At 47.2% G+C, this 22,674-nt stretch overlaps 1 protein-coding gene across 1 annotated transcript in view; it reads right to left on the reverse strand.

Annotated features, from left to right (window-relative positions):
- KAT2A (lysine acetyltransferase 2A) overlaps positions 1–15,744 on the reverse strand; it is a 152,580-nt gene extending 136,836 nt beyond the window's left edge. Inside the window, exons 1-2 of the mRNA XM_073606108.1 lie at positions 15,459–15,744; positions 11,633–11,756 (exon numbers count right to left, since the gene is read on the reverse strand). Of these exons, the coding sequence (XP_073462209.1) occupies positions 11,633–11,756; positions 15,459–15,686 (352 nt within the window). The 5' untranslated portion in view covers positions 15,687–15,744. The remainder of the gene's footprint in view (positions 1–11,632; positions 11,757–15,458) is intronic.
- Positions 15,745–22,674: the final 6,930 nt, after the last annotated feature.

A 22,674-nucleotide genomic window follows, 5' to 3' on the forward strand; every position in this document is an offset into this window, starting at 1 on the left:
TGCAGACCTGAAAAGCAAACATGATAAAACATAATAACAATAAAACATTGCAGAATAGAATACAGTAAAAAAGAGCAGAACAATAGAGGGAATAGAGAGAGAGAGAATAGAGAGAGAACAATAAAACGACAACTATTATTTTTTATTTTATATTTTTGTTTGTGTTTTTTTTTTTTTTTTTTTTTTTTTTTTTTTTTTTTACACTTTTTTTGTAACTGTAACTTTTATAACTGTAACCGGTTCCAGGTTCGGGTCTCTCAAAATGCGATGGCATCTTGGGAGACCCTGTGAAAGTGTGTCCTAGTCTGTGCAATGCTGTACCCTACGCTAATACTCAACTAGTGAATGGTAGCGTTCAAAACATTCACCAATGCAAAGACCAGGATTGTCAGGACAGGAGGGACAATAATAGCGGGTGTCACGCCTATATCCGCGCTTGCTGCAGACACAACATCTTTTTTGGGGGGGGTTCGTTGGGTAGGGGTACTCGGGAGGACATAAAAATGCCTCTCATGCAGCCGACTGCATTTGGTTGGGGATGTGAATGGGGGAAGTACGTGCGCTGCAGAAGTGGTGGGTTCCCAATTAGGATTGGCGAATGCAGCAGGAAGGGCACTATGGGCATGACGGGCCTGTGTTTGTCTTCTTGGTGGCAGCGGGACACTATTTGTGCTTGCCACCTCACCAGCTTGAACTGCACTTATGGGACTCGCCACGTCACCAAGTGTTACTGCAGTGCTGGTTTGACTACGACCGGGGTGTACTAGGCCGCTGGCGCTTGCCAGTTCACCAAAACGCTACCAAAAAAACTGTTAGCGATCGCAGGGATCAGGCCTGACTCTGCGAACGCTGCAGTTATGCATTTAGTGTTTTGTAAGTGACAGTGATCGATCGATACTGCACTTGGGTGGGCTGGGCCGGGCGGAGGGGCAAAACGCAGGTGCTAGCAGGTATCTGGGCTGATCCCGCTAACACTGCGTTTTTGGGAACCCTAAACTGCTGGGGACGCCAGTATAGATCTGATCGGATCAGATATTGATCAGTTCAGATACTATACCACTAAGGGAGGTGTACGGTGCGTGCGTGGGTGTTAGCGCTACTGGCACTAACCTGACGCTGCCTGGGGCTGGTGCTTGCCAGTTCACCAAAACGCTACAAAAAAAAAAACTGTTAGCGATCGCAGGGATCAGGCCTGACTCTGCGAACGCTGCAGTTATGCGTTTAGTGTTTTGTAAGTGACAGTGATCGATCGATACTGCACTTGGGTGGGCTGGGCTGGGCCGGGCGGAGGGGTAAAACGCAGTTGCTAGCAGGTATCTGGGTTGATCCCGCTAACACTGCGTTTTTGGGAACCCTAAACTGCTGGGGACGCTAGTATAGATCTGATCGGATCAGATATTGATGCGTTCAGATACTATACCACTAAGGGAGGTGTACGGTGCGTGGGTGTTAGCGGTACTGGGACTAACCTGACGCTGCCTGGGGCTGGTGCTTGCCATTTCACCAAAATGCTACCAAAAAAACTGTTAGCGATCGCAGGGATCAGGCCTGACTCTGCGAACGCTGCAGTTATGCATTTAGTGTTTTGTAAGTGACAGTGATCGATCGATACTGCACTTGGGTGGGCTGGGCCGAGCTGGGCGGAGGGGCAAAATGCAGGTGCTAGCAGGTATCTGGGCTGATCCCGCTAACACTGTGTTTTTGGGAACCCTAAACTGCTGGGGACGCTAGTATAGATCTGATCGGATCAGATATTGATCTGTACAGATACTATACCACTAAGGGAGGCGTATGCTGCGTGCGTGGGTGTTAGCTGTACTGGCGCTAATCTGACGCTGCCTGGGGCGACGCATATCACCGTCGGGTGATCAGGGGGCTAAATCTTTATTCGGTAATAAACGGCGGGTGCCCTGACACTATAAAAAATAAACAAACTAACCAGCGTCACCCGTAACGGTTATACAGTGATCAGTGGTGAAAGGGTTAACTAGGGGGCAATCAAGGGGTTAAAACATTTATTTGGTAGTATATGGGGGTCCCTGTCGCTATAAAACGCTGACGGCGAACCTAAATATTTACGTCCCTAACTAGCGTCACCAGCGACACTAATACAGCGATCAGAAAAATGATCGCTTAGCGACACTGGCGACAGGGGGTGATCAAGGGGTTAAAACTTTATTAGGGGGGGTTAGGGGGGTACCCTAGACCTACAGGGGGCCTAACACTCACTGCCCTGACACTGTAACTGTCACAAACTGACACCAATACAGTAATCAGAAAAAAAAAAAAAAAAAAAAAAAAAAAACCTGCTTGGTGTCAGTTTGTGACGGGGGGTGGGGGGGGGGGGGGAATCGGGGTGTTTTGTGTGCCTGGCATGTTCTACTGTGTGTAGTGTGTTGGTGCACTTACATTGCAGTCTTCTCTCCTCGGCCCGGAACGGAAAATACCGAGCCGAGGAGAGATGACATCATTTCCTCTGCCTCTGTGTACAATACAGAGGCAGGGAAATGATCCCATTGGCTGAGAGCGATCGCGAGGGGGGGGGGGCCACGAATGGATGGCCTCCCCCTCACCTCCGATCGCCGGGGGAGATTTGCCGACCGCCGCAGGCACCGGGGGGGGGGGGGGGGGGTCCGATCGGACCCCCCACCCGCGGGCAGGCAAGGACGTACATATACGTCCTTTTGCCTGCCCGTGCCGCTCTGTCGACGTATATAGTCGTGCGGCTGTCGGCAACTGGTTAAGGACAGGTCTCAGCCTTATCGGTATTTCTACGACCACTTGCTTCGCATTCTTTGGTCCATAACTTTATTCAGGGGGGAAACACGGTTTAATCTCCGGTTAGGTAACCCCTGAACCCTTGGGACTTGAATTTAGTTTTGTCGGCATTACAAAACAGCCTTTTTTTGGGCTGATACGACATATTCCCTTGGTCTTTTTTTGACAAGAAAACTATTTTTTCTGATGCTGCAAGAAGGGTATCAGTATTGGCCGCCCTTTCTTGTGAAGAGCCATATTTTTATTGTTCACAAGGATAAGGTAGTTTTGCGTCCTCGTCCTCACTTTTTACCAAAGATAATATCAGGTTTTTATCTAAACCAGGATATTGTTCTACCTTAAAGAAGAAGTAAACTCTGGTGGGTTTTACTTCCTCTTTGTTTCCCTGTAAAGGTAAAGCATAATGGGCAATTATGCATCGCATAGTAGCCCATTATGTGTCACTTACCTGACACAGAAGGCTGTGATGTCCCCGATTTCCCCACTGGCGAACGAGCGTCCATTCTTCACCGCTCTTCCTTCCGGGGCCGCCAACTCCGGCTCTGACTGGCGGGAGCCGCCAGTCACACCATGACCCCAGCTTGAAACAGCACCTACCGTGTAGGTTTAGGAGAGATTTCAAGCACCTACAGGTAAGCCTTAATCTAGGCTTACCTGTAGGTGAAAGTGGTCTGTAAGGGTTTACAACCACTTTAATTTTTCCAGAACCCTATTCTTTGGAAGAAAAATCACTACATTTTCTTGATGTAGCGAGAGCAGTCAATGTTTACTTAAAGGCGATTGCTCAGATTCGGAAAACGGATGTCTTTGTTTGTGTTGCCTGAAAGTCCTAAAAAAGAGGACAGGCAGCATTGAAAACTACTATTCTAAACAGATTTGATCAAGTAATCGTTCAAGCTTATGGTTTAAAGAGGAAGATTCCTCCTTTTCATATTAAAGCGCACTCCACCAGGGCTGTTGGTACTTCCTGGGTAGTGCATCACCAAGCCTCCATGGCTCAGATCTGCAAGGCCACAACTTGGTTTTCAGTCCATACACTTACCAGATTCTATCAAGTAGATGTAAAAGGTCATGAGGATATTGCTATTGAGCGTAGTGTACTGCAGGTGCAGTATAAGTCCTCTAGTCTCTTGCCCTACTTTTGTTGTGTCTCCCTCCCTTCAGTTGGCATTGCTATGGGACATCCCACACAGTAACTACTATGGCTCTGTGTCCCGTGATGTACGATAATAAAATAGGATTTTTAAAACAGCTTACCTGTAAAATCATTTTCTTTGAAGAAGTACATTACAGGACACAGAGGTCCCTCCCTTCTTGGTATACACATGTATTGCTTTGCTACAAAACTGAGGTACTCCCAGTAGTGGGAGGGGTTATATAGGGAGTGGACCTTTTGTCTTAGGGCGTGCCAGTGTCATCACCTGAAGGTGGCCTATAACCCACATAGTAACTACTATGGCTCTGTGTCCCGTGATGTACTTAAAAAAAAAAAAAAAAAAAAAAAAGGATTTTACAGGTAAGCTGTTTTAACCACTTGAGCCCCGGACCATTATGCTGCCTAAGGACCAGAGGTCTTTTTCCAATTTGGCACTGCGTCGCTTTAACTGCTAATTGCGCGGTTATGCAATGCTGTACCCAAACGAAATTTGCGTCCTTTTCTTCCCACAAATAGAGCTTTCTTTTGATGGTATTTGATCACTTCTGCAGTTTTTATTTTTTGCGCTATAAACGGAAAAAGACCGAAAATTTTGAAAAAAAATGATATTTTCTACTTTTTGTTATAAAAAAAATCCAATAAACTCAATTTTAGTCATACATTTAGGCCAAAATGTATTCGGCCACATGTCTTTGGTAAAAAAAATGTCAATAAGCGTATATTTATTGGTTTGCGCAAAAGTTATAGCGTCTACAAACTAGGGTACATTTTCTGGAATTTACACAGCTTTTAGTTTATGACTGCCTATGTCATTTCTTGAGGTGCTAAAATGGCAGGGCAGTACAAAACCCCCCCAAATGACCCCATTTTGGAAAGTAGACACCCCAAGGAAATTGCTGATAGGCATGTTGAACCCATTGAATATTTATTTTTTTTGTCCCAAGTGATTGAATAATGACAAAAAAAAAAAAAAAAAAAAAAATTTACAAAAAGTTGTCACTAAATGATATATTGCTCACACAGGCCATGGGCCTATGTGGAATTGCACCCCAAAATATATTCAGCTACTTCTCCTGAGTACGGGGATACCACATGTGTGGGACTTTTTGGGAGCCTAGCCGCGTATGGGACCCCGAAAACCAATCACCGCCTTCAGGATTTCTAAGGGTGTAACTTTTTGATTTCACTCTTCACTGCCTATCACAGTTTCGGAGGCCATGGAATGCCCAGGTGGCACAACCCCCCCCCAAATGACCCCATTTTGGAAAGTAGACACCCCAAGCTATTTGCTGAGAGGCATATTGAGTCCATGGAATATTTTATATTTTGACACAAGTTGCGGGAAAGTGACACTTTTTTTTTTTTTTTTTTTTTTTTGCACAAAGTTGTCACTAAATGATATATTGCTCACACAGGCCATGGGCCTATGTGGAATTGCACCCCAAAATACATTTAGCTGCTTCTCCTGAGTATGGGGATACCACATGTGTGGGACTTTTTGGGAGCCTAGCCGCGTACGGGGCCCCGAAAACCAATCACCGCCTTCAGCGTTTTTAAGGGCGTGAATTTTTGATTTTACTCTTCACTGCCTAACACCGTTTCGGAGGCCATGGAATGCCCAGGTGGCACAAACCCCCCCCAAATGACCCCATTTTGGAAAGTAGACACCCCAAGCTATTTGCTGAGAGGCATGGTGAGTATTTTGCAGCTCTCATTTGTTTTTGAAAATGAAGAAAGACAAGAAAAAACTTTTTTTTTTTTTCTTTTTTCAAATTTCAAAACTTTGTGACAAAAAGTGAGGTCTGCAAAATACTCACTATACCTCTCAGCAAATAGCTTGGGGTGTCTACTTTCCAAAATGGGGTCATTTGGGGGGGTTTTGTGCCACCTGGGCATTCCATGGCCTCCGAAACTGTGATAGGCAGTGAAGAGTGAAATCAAAAATTCACGCCCCTTAGAAAGCCTGAAGGCGGTGCTTGGTTTTCGGGGTCCCGTACACGGCTAGGCTCCCAAAAAGTCTCACACATATGGTATCCCCGTACTCAGGAGAAGCAGCAGAATGTATTTTGGGGTGTAATTTCACATATTCCCATGGCATGTTTGAGCAATATATCATTTAGTGACAACTTTGTGCAAAAAAAAAAAAAAAAAAAAAAAAAATTTGTCTCTTTCCCGCAACTTGTGTCGCAATATAAAATATTCCATGGACTCGACATGCCTCTCAGCAAATAGCTTGGGGTGTCTACTTTCCAAAATGGGGTCATTTGGGGGGGTTTTGAACTGTCCTGGCATTTTATGCACAACATTTAGAAGCTTATGTCACACATCACCCACTCTTCTAACCACTTGAAGACAAAGCCCTTTCTGACACTTATTTTTTACATGAAAAAGTTTTTTTTTTTTTGCAAGAAAATTACTTTGAACCCCCAAACATTATATATTTTTTTAAAGCAAATGCCCTACAGATTAAAATGGTGGGTGTTTCATTTTTTTTTTTCACACAGTATTTGCGCAGCGATTTTTCAAACGCATTTTTTGGGGAAAAAACACACTTTTTTAAATTTTAATGCACTAAAACACACTATATTGCCCAAATGTTTGATGAAATAAAAAAGATGATCTTAGACCGAGTACATGGATACCAAACATGACATGCTTTACAATTGCGCACAAACGTGCAGTGGCAACAAAATAAATACATTTTTAAAAGCCTTTAAAAGCCTTTACAGGTTACCACTTTAGATCTACAGAGGAGGTCTACTGCAAAAATTACTGCCCTCGATCTGACCTTCGCGGCGATACCTCACATGCATGGTGCAATTGCTGTTTACGTTTGACGACAGACCGCCGCTTGCGTTCGCCTTAGCGCAAGAGCAGGGGGCGACAGGGGTGCTTTTTTTTTTTTTTTTTTTTTTTCTTTATTATTTTTTTGCTTTTTTATCTTATTTTTAAACTGTTCCTTTCATTTTTTTTTTTTTTAAATCATTTTTATTGTTATCTCGGGGAATGTAAATATCCCCTATGATAGCAATAGGTAGTGACAGGTACTCTTTTTTGAAAAAATTGGGGTCTATTAGACCCTAGATCTCTCCTCTGCCCTCAAAGCATCTGACCACACCAAGATCGGTGTGATAAAATGCTTCCCCAATTTCCCAATGGCGCTATTTACATCCGGCGAAATCTAAGTCATAAAATGCTCGTAGCTTCCGGTTTCTTAGGCCATAGAGATGTTTGGAGCCACTCTTGTCTCTGATCAGCTCTATGGTCAGCTGGCTGAATCACCGGCTGCATTCTCAGGTTCCCTGTTGAGACAGGAGAGCCAGAGAAAAACACGGAAGACGGTGGGGGGGGGGGGGGGGGCATTCCCTCCCACGGGTTGTAAAGGCAGTCTAGAGGCTAATTAGCCGCTAGGATTGCTTTTACATGAAAGCCGACCGCTGGCTGAAAAGAATGATACCAAGATGATACCTAAACCTGCAGGCATCATTCTGGTATAACCACTCAAAGTTGTGAATGGCGTACCTGAAGACAAAAAAATGGTTAACAATAAAGCACAGTAAACAATAAAGTATAAATAATTACATACCTGAAAAACAAACATGATAAAACATAATAACAATAACAATAACAATAACAATAAAACACTGCAGAATAGAATACAGTAAAAAAAGAGCAGAACAATAGAGAGAGAGAATAGAGAGAGAGAACAATAAAACGACAACTATTTTTTTTTATTTTATATATATTTTTTTTTTTTTTTACACTTTTTTTGTAACTAACTTTTATAACTGTAACCGGTTCCAGGTTCGGGTCTCTCAAAATGCGATGGCATCTTGGGAGACCCTGTGAAAGTGTGCCTAGTCTGTGCAATGCTGTACCCTACGCTAATACTCAACTAGTGTATGGTAGCGTTCAAAACATTCACCAATGCAAAGACCAGGATTGTCAGGACAGAAGGGACAATAATAGCGGGTGTCACGCCTATATCCGCGTTTGCTGCAGACACAACATCTTTTTGGGGGGGGTTCGTTGGGTAGGGGTACTCGGGAGCACATAAAAATGCCTCTCATGCAGCCGACTGCATTTCGTTGGGGGATGTGAATGGGGGAAGTACGGGCGCTGCAGAAGTGGTGGGTTCCCAATTAGGATTGGCGAATGCAGCAGGAAGGGCACTATGGGCACGACGGGCCTGTGTTTGTCTTTTTGGTGGCAGCGGGACACTACTTGTGCTTGTCACCTCACCAGCTTGAACTGCACTTATGGGACTCGCCACGTCACCAAGTGTTACTGCAGTGCTGGTTTGACTACGACCGGGGTGTACTAGGCCGCTGGTGCTTGCCAGTTCAATAAAAAGCTTCCAAAAAAACTGTTAGCGATCGCAGGGATCAGGCCTGACTCTGCAAACGCTGCAGTTATGCGTTTAGTGTTTTGTAAGTGACAGTGATCGATCGATACTGCACTTGGGTGGGCTGGACTGGGCCGGGCGGAGGGGCAAAACGCAGGTGCTAGCAGGTATCTGGGTTGATCCCGCTAACACTGCGTTTTTGGGAACCCTAAACTGCTGGGGACGCTAGTATAGATCTGATCTGATCGGATCAGATATTGATCCGTTCAGATACTATACCACTAAAGGAGGCGTATGCTGCGTGCGTGGGTGTTAGTGGTACTGGCGCTAACCTGACGCTGCCTGGGGCCGGTGCTTGCTAGTTCACCAAAATGCTACCAAAAAAACTGTTAGCGATCGCAGGGATCAGGCCTGACTCTGCGAACGCTGCAGTTATGCGTTTAGTGCCTTGTAAGTGTCAGTGATCGATCAATACTGCACTTGGGTGGGCTGGGCTGGGCCGGGCGGAGGGGCACAACGCAGGTGCTAGCAGGTATCTGGGCTGATCCCGCTAACACTGCGTTTTTGGGAACCCTAAACTGCTGGGGACGCTAGTATAGATCTGATCGGATCAGATATTGATCCGATCAGATACTATACCACTAAGGGAGGTGTACGGTGCGTGCGTGGGTGTTAGCGGTACTGGCGCTAACCTGACGCTGCCTGGTGCTTGCTTGCCAGTTCACCAAAATGCTACCAAAAAAACTGTTAGCGATCGCAGGGATCAGGCCTGACTCTGTGAACGCTGCAGTTATGCGTTTAGTGTTTTGTAAGTGACAGTGATCGATCGATACTGCACTTGGGTGGGCTGGGCGGAGGGGCAAAACGCAGGTGCTAGCGGGTATCTGGGCTGATCCCGCTAACACTGTGTTTTTGGGAACCCTAAACTGCTGGGGACGCTAGTATAGATCTGATCAGATCAGATATTGATCCGATCAGATACTATACCACTAAGGGAGGCGCATGCTGCGTGCGTGGGTGTTAGCGGTACTGGCGCTAATCTGACGCTGCCTGGGGCGACGCATATCACCGCCGGGCGATCAGGGGGCTAAACCTTTATTAGGTAATAAACGGCGGGTGCCCTGACACTATAAAAAATAAACGAACTAACCTGCGTCACCCGTAACGGTTATACGGTGATCAGTGGTGAAAGGGTTAACTAGGGGGCAATCAAGGGGTTAAAACATTTATTAGGTAGTATATGGGGGTCCCTGTCACTATAAAACGCTGACGGCGAACCTAAATATTTACCTCACTAACTAGCGTCACCAGCGACACTAATACAGCGATCAGAAAAATGATCGCTTAGCAACACTGGTGACAGGGGGTGATCAAGGGGTTAAAACTTTATTAGGGGGGGTTAGGGGGGTACCCTAGACCTAAAGGGGGGTGATACTCACTGTCCCAACACTGTAACTGTCACAAACTGACACTATGCAGTAATCAGAAAAAAAAAAAAAAAAAAAAAAAAAAAAACCTGCTGGTGTCAGTTTGTGACAGGGGGGGGGGGTGATTGGGGGGGGATCGGGGGGCGATCGGGGGGGGGATCGGGGTGTTTTGTATGCCTGGCATGTTCTACTGTGTGTGTAGTGTGTTGTGCACTCACATTGATGTCTTCTCCCCTCGGCGCTGGAACGGAAAATACCGAGCCGAGGGGAGATGACATCATTTCCTTTGCTGCTGTTTAGCATACAGCAGCAAAGGAGTGTTCCCATTGGCCGGCGGCGATCGCGAGGGGGGGGCCACGAACGGATGGCCTCCCCCTCATCTCGGATCGCCGGGGAACAGAACGGGACCGCTTCGGGCACCGGGGGGGGGTCCGATCGGACCCCCCACCCGCGAGAGGCAAATCACGTACATGTACGTGATTTTGCCTGCCCGTGCCGCCTTGCCGACGTAAATCGGCGTTAGGCGGTCCTTAAGTGGTTAAAAATCCTATTATTCCCTCCATTCTCAGCTGCAGAGTTGAGGGGAGGAGAAGCAGCACACTGAGCTTCCTAATGAATGGTTGTGCAGCGGGGACATGTCAGGACAAGTCTGATCATTGGAGAGCATACAGAGTTCCCAGCATAGCTAGAGAACTGATCAGAGTGCTCTACTGTGTAGTGTGGTCAGTTTAATTGGAAAGCATAGGGGACTGGTAGGGACACCAGGGATTTCACATACAGGAAGCAATACAAAAAGAACAGGATACTTTCTCATACAAAGTACATGGTACAGCAAGCACATATCAGGAATATAAAATGTTGGGGTAATAAACGCTTTATTAAACCCAAAAATGAAAGCTTACCCATTCTTAGATGTGGCAGCATTAATTTTCCTTTTTAGGGGTTTTTTTTTTTTTCCTTTGTTACTAGGTGATCTGGCCAGTAAATCCTATTTTTCCTCTCGCTTTAACCCCTTCATGATGGAAGGTAAAATACATTTTAAAAGTTTAAGTGCAACTATCCTGTTTGCCCCATTGACCTAGCAGATTCAACCTCGGTCTCCAGGAGGTGCATCCTTAAGCCAAGGGCTAGTTCACACCACAAAAACATCTTCCAGATCCGCTCCGGATGTGTTTTTGCAGACGCGTTATTGCTGTTTTCAAGAGCTTTTTTTTTTTTTTTTAACTGTACTGGGGTCCAGTGTGTTTTTGATGTGTGTAGGTGTGTGATGGTGCATTTGAGTACAGTTCTGTGCAGGAAAAATGCAGCATGTTCTACTTTTGTTTCTGGAACTGCAAGCACTGGTGTAAACTATGCAGTTGAAAACCATGTAACCTACTTTCTATGCATTTTGGATGAAGGAGAAAAAAAAATTAAAAAAATAATCGCATGGAATGCGATAAAGATAAATGAATGAGATAAAGTAGAAGTCTTCTACAAAAGCACAAGGGAAGTACTTTAGAAGAAACTGAACATGACTTGGCAAGTATGGGACAGGTACCAAGAAGAAAAAAAAAAAAAAAAAAAAAAAAAAAAAAAAAACACACACACACACACACACACACACACAACATGACATGCTGGATATATTTGCTATACAGAAAAGTTAGGAATATTAAAATGTTCCTATAGGAACACGAAAACAAGACCCAGAAGCAGACAGGCCAAAGATGTCAGTGGCCAACGGGGAGCTCCATGACTAAAGCCCCGCAAACACGGGCAAAACGTCGGGAGACATTTGCCGATTCAGAAATAAAAAAAAAACACAACAGCTGATATCCTGCCCGTGTTTATGTCGGTCTGTCCGACAGAAGACAGCCGTTCTGCCACATTAAATCCTAATGGATGCGATTAGAAGTCACGTAATGTAGCATGAAGCGTTCATACCAAGAGAATGCCCACAACTTCGGCATGGCTCACTCAGGCTGGCCGCAGGCTGCTGGAGGTCCATTCTTGGTGCGGTCTGTGGGTTTGGGTTTTTCCATCCATTGCACTTACACACATCATTTGCCTGGAAAGAAAAGGAGAGTTATGCATGCAATACTGCAAGTTAGAGTAACGTCTCTCAATCAAACCTGACTATTTTTCAGCCTTATGCTGCTAGCTTTAGTAAATAGATAGGACGGTATATATTTACTTTTTTTTACCTTTCTTCAGTTATTTCCTGGTTTCCGGGCCTGGGCAAATTATGTCTGAGATCGCAGTAGTCTCCAGAAGGGGAGGAGAAGGGGTTCTCTCAGCTAAGCACACCCTCCTGCCTGTATGCCCGAGATAAGGGCAGATGGATTTCAGAAAGTAAATATTACATGAATCATCTACCCTTATTTAAGATGGCTGTGGCCACAAATGCTAGGGGAGTATTTATCAAAGGGATTTCTGTGCAAAATAAAGCATGGAGACATGGATAGAGGAGATTACTTTGAATGTTAAAAATGAATTAAAAATTGTGTTTTTGGTTCCCAGATGCAGTAGTTCCACTTTTCTAACAACAATAAGGCCCTACCAAATCCATTCTGTTCAGTCATCTAAACAAAGTACACAGAGTATTTACGTTACAAACAGCTCCGAAGGGCTCCGAGTGTCACACCGGCGCCCCCCACCTCTGGCCAAATGCGGTACTGCAGACCACAGAGGCTTGAATCCTGCTCGTTTTGCGAACCGAGTTAGGATTTTTAAAAAATTTCTCCCATTTCAAAACGCTCGTTAACCACATTACTCGCAATCCGACGTTCCACTGTATAACACAGAATGTACCATTCACACCTCAATGCTTGACTGTCATGCTGATCCAATGTCTTCTTTAGTGTCTGAAGCACCAATTCAGAACAAGCTTTGGAGACAAGGAAATCTGACACTTGCTTTAATTTGCTTTAAATTTGCTGCATTCTTGTTCAAGGCCTGCACTCAAAATTCCAGAAGACACAGCCAATACATGAGAGCGCAGTGCGGATGTTCGCCGACGGACCGCGATTGTGGGGAGGTGAGGCAGAACGGGGAGATGCCTTTGTAAGCAAGGCATTTCCCTGTTCTGCCTAGCAACATGACAGATCTACTGCTCCCTGTCGGGTTGTAGTGAGCCCATCCCCCCCAGTTAGAATCACTCCCTAAAACACACTTAACCCCTTGACCGCCCCCTAGTGTTTAACCCCTTCCCTGCCAGTGTCATTTATACAGTAATCAGTGACTATTTGTACCTCTGATCGTTACATAAATGACAATGGTCCTAAAATAGTGATAAAACTGTCTGACAGGTCCGACATAATGCCGCAGTCCCAAAAAAAAAAATATATATATAATTATATATATATATATATATACACACACACACACACACACACACACACACCATTACTAGTAAAAAAAAAAAAAAAATTAATAAAAAAAAAAAAATTAATAAAAAAAACAAATGCCATACATCTATCCCCTATTTTGTAGATGCAATAACTTTTGCGCAAACCAATCAATATACACTTACTGCGATTTTTTTTTTTTTTTTTTTTTTTTTTTAACGAAAAATAAAATATGTAGAATACATATAGGCCTAAACTGAGAAATTCGTTTTTTTATATATTTTTTGGCGATATTTATTATAGTAAAAAAAAAAATTGTGTTTTTTCAAAATTGATGGCCTTTTTTTGTTTATAGCGCAAAAAAACAAACGCAGAGGTGATCAAATACCACCAAAAGAAAGCTCTATTTGTGGGAAAAAAAAGAACGTCAATTTTGTTTGGGTACAACGTTGCACGACCGCGCAATTGTCAGCTAAAGAGACGCAGTGCCGAATCACAAAAAAATGCTATGGTCAGGAAGGGGATAAAACTTTCCGGGGCTGAAGTGGTTAAGGACCAGCCGCCACAGTTGTACTGCGGCAATGTGGCTGGTCCCCACGAACCACCGTCATTGTACATCAGCGATTTGTAGGCGCGAGTGCCACCACTGGCCAGCGGAGGAGACAATCAGCGGGTGGGGTGGACTCGATGTCCGCTGGCCACCAGCGATCTTTCCCCGCAGTGATAGAACGGGGATTTACCTGTGTAAACAAGGCAAATCACACAGATCCTGTCTATGCAGGAAGACGGATGTGTGTATTTCCCCAGTGACACAGTCTCCCATACAGTTAGTAAACACGATGAGGGAACACATTTAACCCCTTGATCACCCCTAGTATTAACCCCTTCCCAAAAGAGTGTCAAATGTCAGTCAGAAGTCTGATCTGTCCGCCGCAATCCCACTAAAAATTGGCCTAAACTGATGAAGAAATTTGTTTTAACTTTTTTTGAGGATATTATAGCAAAAAATATTTTTTTAAAAATTGTTTTTTGTTTGTTTTGTTTTTTCAAAATTGACGCTTTTTTTTGTTTATAGCAGGAGGTGATCAAATACCACCAAAAGAAAGATTTGTTATGTTTTTTGCACGTTTTGAATTTTCCGCCAGGCTCCGCCCCCATGTGCTGTGGCGCTCGCAGGGAACGAAGCCCGGAACACAGAGCATCGGGCGGAAGACACAGCAGGGGGACATCGCAGGATCCTGGGGACAAGGTAAGTTACCTGTAACAGGATTCTGCAATGCAATCCCGAGTGTGGCTCCGGGTTATTGCTAATGGTAATGAAAATTACCCCCGAGCCACACTTGGGAATACCCCCAGGGAGGTTAACTGGCAATCGTGCGGTCATGCAACGCTGTACCCAAATTAAGTTTATATAATTTTTTTTCACACAAATAGAGCTGTTGGTGGCATTTGATCATCACTGGGTTTTTTTTAATTTCTATTACATAAACCAAAAATTTGGAAAAACAAAAAACAATATTTTCTAGTTTCTGTTATAAAACATATCCAATCAAATATCTTCATAAATTTAGGCCAAAATGTATTCTACTACATGTCTTTGGAAAAAAAAAAAAAAAAAAAAAAAAAAAAAAAAAGGGACCAATAAGTGTATAATGATTGGTTTGTGTGAAAGTTATATAAACTTATTAGATATATATACTGGGATTTTTAATACATTTTTATACTAGTGGCGGTGATCAGTGACTTACAGCGGGCAATCTGACAATTTGTGGAAAATGGCCAAGCTGCATTCACACTTTAATGTTTTTGCGAACACTCGCGCAATTGCATGTACAAAATGAGCAAAAAAATAAATACCTGCCGTGCATGCATTGCCATTCATTGCAAACAACACCCCAAACATTGCAAAAACACAGGCACCTGTAATGCAAACGCACAGTGCTCAATGCTAAAAAAAAAAAAAAAAAAAAAAGGGTGTGTTGCGGTTCGTAGGGGAGCCCAATAAAATGAATGGACTGCCCTAGGATAGTATTGCTGCCCTAGGATAGTCTTGTGAAAACAAATGGTAATGGACAATGATAGTGCCTTTGCAATGGGGGAGGGTTGCCTTCAGTCTTTGTGAGAGGGTCCGCTCCTACAAATCACTGGGAGCTTTTCAAGCCAAAAAACCCACTTGTTGGATCTTTGCTGCTGTCTCGTGTTTTGTGTGTAGCAGCCCAGGTGCTGCTCCTACAGGCAGAAGACACAAGCTGTGTCCTATGAGCAGGCAGACTGGGAATAAATGATGGAGTCTGGACCAACCTTCCCATTGAATGAAGTGCAGTATATGTAGAAGACACAAGCAGTGTCCTATGAGCAGGCAGACCAGCCATGATTATAAAGGAAGGCGCCCTATGAGGAAGGTCCCAGCTCTCTCTATTTACCTTACACGCTGAGAACACGCCGAGCTTCTCCAGCTTCTTGGCCCGGGGAAGGGCCCTGACCTGAGCTTTCCTCTGACTGGCTCTCTGCTGCTGGCTCAGCCCGGGCCTAGCCGGGTCACTGCTGCCCGAACTGCTGCCCCCCGCCGCCGCCGTGGCGGTCGCGCTCTGGCCACCGGCTGGAGACTGCAGACTACTCCGGGACTGCGAGGCCTGCACCAGCTCAGCCATAGCAACGATGTACACCGCGCCGTCTATCAATAAAGCTACCCAATTCAATGGAGCGCAGGGCGCTGACACCGCGCATGTGCGAGGAGTAGGGAATGCTGGGAAGTGTAGTCTGAGGAAAAGGAGCCCTTAGTCAGTATAGGAGCTCAGTGATAGTTTGTGCATTGGAAATACAAGGTCGGGCTCAAGAAGTATATGTGTTAGGTCAAAGCGTGAAACCATTCCAGTCATAGTCTGTCCTTGTGTTTATTCACGTATTCAGTAAGGCTGCTTTCACAATGAGACGCTTTACCGGCGCTATAGCACTAAAAATAGTGCCTCTCCTCTCACTCCAGTGTGAAAGCCTGAGGGCTTTCTCACTGGAGAGGTGCGCTGACAGGACGCTAAAAAAAATCCTGCAAGCCACATCTTTGCAGCACTGTAGGAGCGGTGTGTTCACCACTCCTACAGCGCCCCTGCCCATAGAAAAAAGGGCTTTTAACCCCTTTTCAGCCATTAGCGGGGGTTAAAAGCGCCCCGCTAGCGGATGAAAAACAACGGTAAAGCGCCGCTAAAAATAACGGCGCTAGACCACCGATGCCCGAGCACTGCCAGTGTGAAAGTGCCCTTACACTCCAGAGGCATTTCTCCTTTCATAAATATATGTGCACATCTATCTATCTATCTATCTATCTATCTATCTATCTATCTATCTATCTATCTATCTATCTATCTATCTGGCACTGATAGGTACCACTGATAGATGACACTGATGGGCACTGATAGGTGGCACTGATGGGCGGCACTGATGGGCACTAATAGGTGACACTGATGGGCACTGATAGGTGGCACTGATGTGCAGCACTGTTGTTCTGGCACTGATTGTGGGCACTGATAGGTGGCACTGTGGGCACTGATAGGTACACTGTGGGCACTGATGGGTGGCACTGTGGGCACTGATAGGTGGCGCTGGTGGGCACTGGTAGGCAGCACTGTTGCCTATTGCTAGGTGGCACTGGCAGGGGGCACAGGTGGGCACTGGTGATCTGGCGGCAGATCTCTCTAATGTCCCTCTCACGGCCGCCGGTGATCGCCTTTTTTTTTTTTCTCCTCACGCTGCCACCGTGAGGGGTAAAAATAGCCGATTACCGGCTCTGTTGACATCACATGATCAGCTGTCATTGGCTGACAGCTGATCACGTGGTAAGGAGCTGGGATCAACCCCTTACTCCGATCTGTGATCCAGCGAGTCTTATAGACTCGCTGATCACGGAGCGCGCCGCGCGCGCCCTGCAGGGGGCGAGCAGGCCACTCGGGCAAGGGACAACATCAATAGACGTCGTCCCGGCAAAGCAGGTCATTCGGCTATAGCGCGGATCTCAAGTGGTTAATGGTATCCCAGTCTTAGTCCATAGGGTTCAATATTGAGTTGGCCCACCCTTTGCAGCTATAACAGCTTCAACTCTTCTGGGAGAGCTGTCCACAAGATTTAGGAGTGTGTCTATGAGAATTTGACCAACCTTCCAGAAGTGCATTTGTGAGGTCAGGCACTGATGTTGGATGAGAAGGCCTGGCTCACAGTCTCCACTCTAATTCATCCCATAGGTGCTCTGTCAGGTTGAGGTTAGGACGCTGTCGGGCCAGTCAAGTTCCTCCACCCCAAACTCGCTCATGCATGTCTTTATGGATCTTGTTTGTGCACTGGTGCGCAGCCATGTTGGAACAGGAAGGGGCCATCCCTAAACCGTTCCCACAAAGCTGGGAGCATGAAATTGTCCAAAATGTCTTGGTATGCTAACGCTTTAAAGGGGTTGTAAACCCTCAATGTTTTTCTATGCATTGAGGTGAAAAACCTCCTGTAATGCTGCAGCCCCCCTGAGCCCCTGTTTTACTTACCTGTACCCCCACTATCTCGCGCCGGGGATGAGCACACCAGCAAAAGCGGGTGTCTCAGGTCCTGATTAGATGGATTGATAGCAGCGCAAGCCATTGGCTCCTGCTACTGTCAATCAAATCCAATGAAGTGGGCACCGGGGGGGCAGGGCCGAGTCCCACTTTCTGTGTGAATAGACTAAGAAGCAGGACACAGGAGCGCGCCCACCATAGGCGTCGCCAAGGTATGGCTGTCGAGGCTGGAGCCCCAAATGTCGAGCCCATACGCTGAGTCTCAGCGGGTCGCGGCTGCGGCATTGGAGGTGGAGGAGAGACGAGCGGGCGGGTCGCGGCTGCGGTGGGCGGCATTGGAGGTGGGGGAGAGAAGAGCGGGCGGGTTGCGGCTGCGGCGGGAGGCATTGGAGGTGGAGGAGAGAAGAGCAGGCGGGTCGCGGCTGCGGCGGGCGGCATTGGAGGTGGAGGAGAGACGAGCGGGCAGACGAACAAAGATGACATCATCTCTCTCTGCCCGCCTGTCACCACTCTTCCACCATTACAGCCGGGCCACTTCAACGTGGGAGCGATGTGCGGCAGGGAGCAGAGAGATGACATCATCTCTCACTGCCTGCCACACATCAGCGCTCTTCCTCCCTCACAGTGCGGGCCGCCACACATCAGCGCTCTTCCTCCCTCACAGTGCGGGCCTTTTATGTAGGAGGTGCGGCGCGGAGCAGAGAGATTACATCATCTCTCACTGCCCACCCCGCATCTCCGATCTCCTGCGCTCACTAAATGGGCCAGTGCTGCCAGCCTGCCACCAATGCAGTGACAATGCACATTTGGTGGCACTGGCTGGCATGGCAAGTGACAATCTGCAAATGGTGGCAAGTGACAATCTGCTAATTGTGGCAAGTGACAATCTGCTAATGTAATGGTGGCAAGTGATGTGACAAGTGACAATCTGCTAATGGTGGCAAGTGATGTGGCAAGTGACAATTGGCAAGTGATATGGCAAGTGACAATTGCCAAGTGATGTGGCAAGTGATGTGCCAAGTGACAATCTGCAAATGGTGGCAGGTAGCGTGGCAAGTGACAATCTGCAAATGGTGGCAAGTGACAATCTGCAAATGGTGGCAAGTGACGTGGCAAGTGACAATCTGCAAATGGTGGCAAGTGATGTGGCAAGTGACAATCGGCAAATGGTGGCAGGTGACATGGCAAGTGACAATCTGCAAATGGTGGCAGATGACTTGGCAAGTGACAATCTGCAAATGGTGGCAAGTGACAATCTGCAAATGGTGGCAAGTGACAATTTGCAAATGGTGGCAAGTGATGTGGCAAGTGACAATCTGCAAATGGTGGCAAGTGACAATCTGCAAATGGTGGCAAGTGATGTTGAGGCTGTGCTGATGGACACTGGTGAGGCTGCGCTGATGGGCACTGATCAGGCTGCATTGATGGGCACTGATCCTGATCGGGCTGCATTGATGGGCACTGATCAGGCTGCATTGATGGACATTGGTGAGGCTGCATTGATGGGCACTTATGATGCTGCACTGATGGGCACTGATCAGGCTTTACTGATGGGCACTGGTGTAAGGCTGTGCTGTTGGGCACTGGTGAGGCTGCTCTGATGGGCAGTGATCAGGCTGCATTTATGATCACTGCTGAGGCTGCATTGATGGGCACTGATCAGGCTGCACTGATAAGGCTGAATCGATGGGCACTGATGAGGCTGCATTGATAGGCACTGGTGAGGCTGCATTGATGGGCACTAGTGAGGCTGCATTGTTGGGTTTTGAGGGCACTGGTCAGGCTGCACTGATGGGCACTGGTGAGGCTGCATTGATGGGCAATGGTGGGCACTGGTAAGGCTGCATTGATGGGCACCGGTTGAGGCTGCATTTATGGGCATTGGTGAGGCTGCAGTCATTGCCATAGAAACATTTGTAAAGGGGAGAAGTTAGTAAGATGACCTCGCCCATGTGGTCGCGCCAGAAATATTTCTGCACCCAGGCATTTGTGACCCCAGGGTCGGACCTGGAGAACACAATAGCTCCAAGGGGGGGGGGGGCGATTCCCCCATCCACACTGATTGTGTAGATGGGGGAATCATGGTTGCAGGAGAGAAAAGCGCTCCATCTATGGCCGGCTTTACATTCTCCGCACATGCCGGGGTTTTAAGTGTTTTTGAAACTGGTAAATAGATGGGTTTCCGCTTTAAACACAGGTTTTCTTTTCCTGAGTCCCCTATAACATAGTTTTATTACCTATTGAGTCTGCTATTAGATCTGCTACTTTTCCACTTGTTTAAACACAGTGACAATGCTGTTCATTCTGCAGTAATAAACCCAGAACATGAAATGTACTGTATTGTAGCTTACCAATCATTAGATGTGGTGGCTGAAGTGATTTTCTTTTTTTAGGCTTTTTTCCCTCTGTTTTCACCTGTTGATCTGGCCAGTAACACACCTCCTGCATTAGAGCACCCCACTCTGAATGAAGGAACACAGGGGCACCTTTGGACAGCAGCGTTGCCAGTCTGGGGGGAGGGGGGTTAAATGTAGTGGTGTATCAGTCATGGTTGCAGGTAGGGATGAGCTTCGAGTTCGAGTCAAACCCATGTTCGCCTCGAACATCGCATGTTCAACCGTTCATCGAATTACGAATGATACGGGCCGTTCGCGCCAAATTTGAGTGGCACATCACGGCCCATAATTCACTGCGGTATCGCAGTGCATTGCTGCCTGATGATTGGCCAAGCATGCACTATGACCTGCATGCTTGGCCAATCACAGCGCCGTCTGTACAGAGAGCCATAATTGGCCAAAGCCAGGGTGGCTTTGGCCAATCATGGCTTAGGGGGTTTAGTACACGCCCCACACTATATAAGGCTGCCTGCTCGTCAGCCCTGTGTAGTGTGTGCCGGCTTTGAGAGAGAGATTGAGAGAGAGAGATTGAGAGAGAGAGATAGACAGTGTCATTTGATTTCAGTTAGATAGAGTAGGCAGGCGAGGCAGTTAGCTGCATTTACAGTGTATTGTGTATATATAAGCATCCTAGGTGTTGTTGTATAAATATATATACACTGTATTCAGTTTAGCTAGATCCGTTCCTGTTAGGGTCGGTTCACACTGGGACGACTTGGGATCCGACTTGTATGCCCTCAAGTCGCCCCAAGTCGCCCCAGAAAGAGATTCACATTTAAGTGAATGGGAGCGTCTTAATAGACACTACTGAAGTCGCTCCGACTTCAGAGCGTACTCCCTGTACTACTTTGATCCGACTTTGATCCGACTTCAGCCTATTGACTATCATTGAAGTCGGATCGCCGTCTCGCATGATCCGACTTCGGCATGCGACTTGTGCTAAGATGATCTTGAGGGGGAACTCCGCGCCAAATTTTAAATAAAAATCCGGCATGGGTTCCCCCTCCAAGAGCATACCAGGCCCTTGGGTCTGGTATGGACCTTGAGGGGAACCCCCTACGCCGAAAAAACAGCGTGGGGGGTCCCCCAATCCATACCAAACCCTTATCCGAGCACGCAGCCCTGACGGACAGGAATGGGGGTGGGGGACGAGCGAGCGCCCCCCCCCATCCTGAACCGTACCAGGCCGCATGCCCTCAACATGGGGGGTTGGTGCCTTGTGGGAGGGGGGCGCGCTGCAGCCCCCCCACCCCAAAGCACCTTGTCCCCATGTTGATGAGGACAAGGGCCTCTTCCCGACAACTCTGGCCGTTGGTTGTCAGGGTCTGTGGGCTTATCGGAATCCGGGAGCCCCTTTTAATAAGAGGGCCCCCAGATCCCGGCCCCCCCACCCTATGTGAATGAGTATGGGGTACATCGAACCCCTACCCATTCACCTAGGGAAAGTGTCAATTTAAAAAAAAAACACTACACAGATTTTTAAAGTAATTTATTAGACAGCTCCGGGGGTCTTCTTCCGACTTCGGGGGTCTCTCCGGTTCTTCTCCGCGCTCTCCGGGTCTTCTGCCGGGCTCCTCCGCTATTTTCTGCTCTTTTGCCGCTCTTTTGCTATAGCGAAGGAGCCCGGTCTTCAATCTTCTGCCTTCTGCCCTCTTCTCCTGATGTTGACACGACGCTCTCTGGGGCTGGAATGCACTCTGAGCGCTCCGCTCTGACTTATATAGGTGGTGACCACGCCCCCCTATGCCGTCACAGTCCCTGGGCATGCTGGGACTGTGACGTTTTAGGGGGCGTGGTCATCACCCAATGACCACGCCCCCTTATGCAGTCATAGTCCCAGCATGCCCAGGGACTGTGACGGCATAAGGGGGCGGGGTCACCGCCTATATAAGTCAGAGCAGAGCGCACAGAGAGCATTCTAGCCGGAGAGAGCGTCGTGTCAACATCAGAAGAAGAGAAGAGGGCAGAAGACGGAAGACCGGGCTCCTCCGCTTTAGCAAAAGAGCGGCAGAAGAGAGCGGAGGAGCCCGGAGGAAGATCCGGAGAGCGTGGAGAAGAACCGGAGAGACCCCCGAAGTCGGAAGAAGACCCCCGGAGCTGTCTAATAAAATACTTTAAAAATCTATGTAGTGTTTTTTTTTTAAATTGACACTTTTTCCCTAGGTGAATGGGTAGGGGTACGATGTACCCCATACTCATTCACATAGGTTGGGGGGCCGGGATCTGGGGGCCCCCTTATTAAAGGGGGCTCCCGGATTCCGATAAGCCCTCCGCCCGCAGACCCCGACAACCAACGGCCAGGGTTGTCGGGAAGAGGCCCTTGTCCTCATCAACATGGGGACAAGGTGCTTTGGGGGGGCCCCCCGCAACGCGCCCCCTCCCCCAAGGCACCAACCCCCCATGTTGAGGGCATGCGGCCTAGTACGGTTCAGGAGGGGGGGGGCGCTCGCTCGTCCCCACTCCCATTCCTGTCCGGCCGGGCTGCGTGCTCGGATAAGGGTCTGGTATGGATTGGGGGGGACCCCCCACGCCGTTTTTTTCGGTGTAGGGGGTTCCCCTCAAGGTCCATACCAGACCCAAGGGCCTGGTATGCTCCTGGAGGGGGAACCCATGCCGGTTTTTTATTTAAAATTTGGCGCAGAGTTCCCCCTAAAGATTCATACCAAACACAGTGGCGGGGATCCAAGTCGGATCCCCGTTCATTGAAAGTC

The sequence above is a fragment of the Aquarana catesbeiana genome, linkage group LG12 (genome assembly GCF_042186555.1).
Source record: "Aquarana catesbeiana isolate 2022-GZ linkage group LG12, ASM4218655v1, whole genome shotgun sequence".
Lineage (NCBI taxonomy): Eukaryota > Metazoa > Chordata > Amphibia > Anura > Ranidae > Aquarana > Aquarana catesbeiana.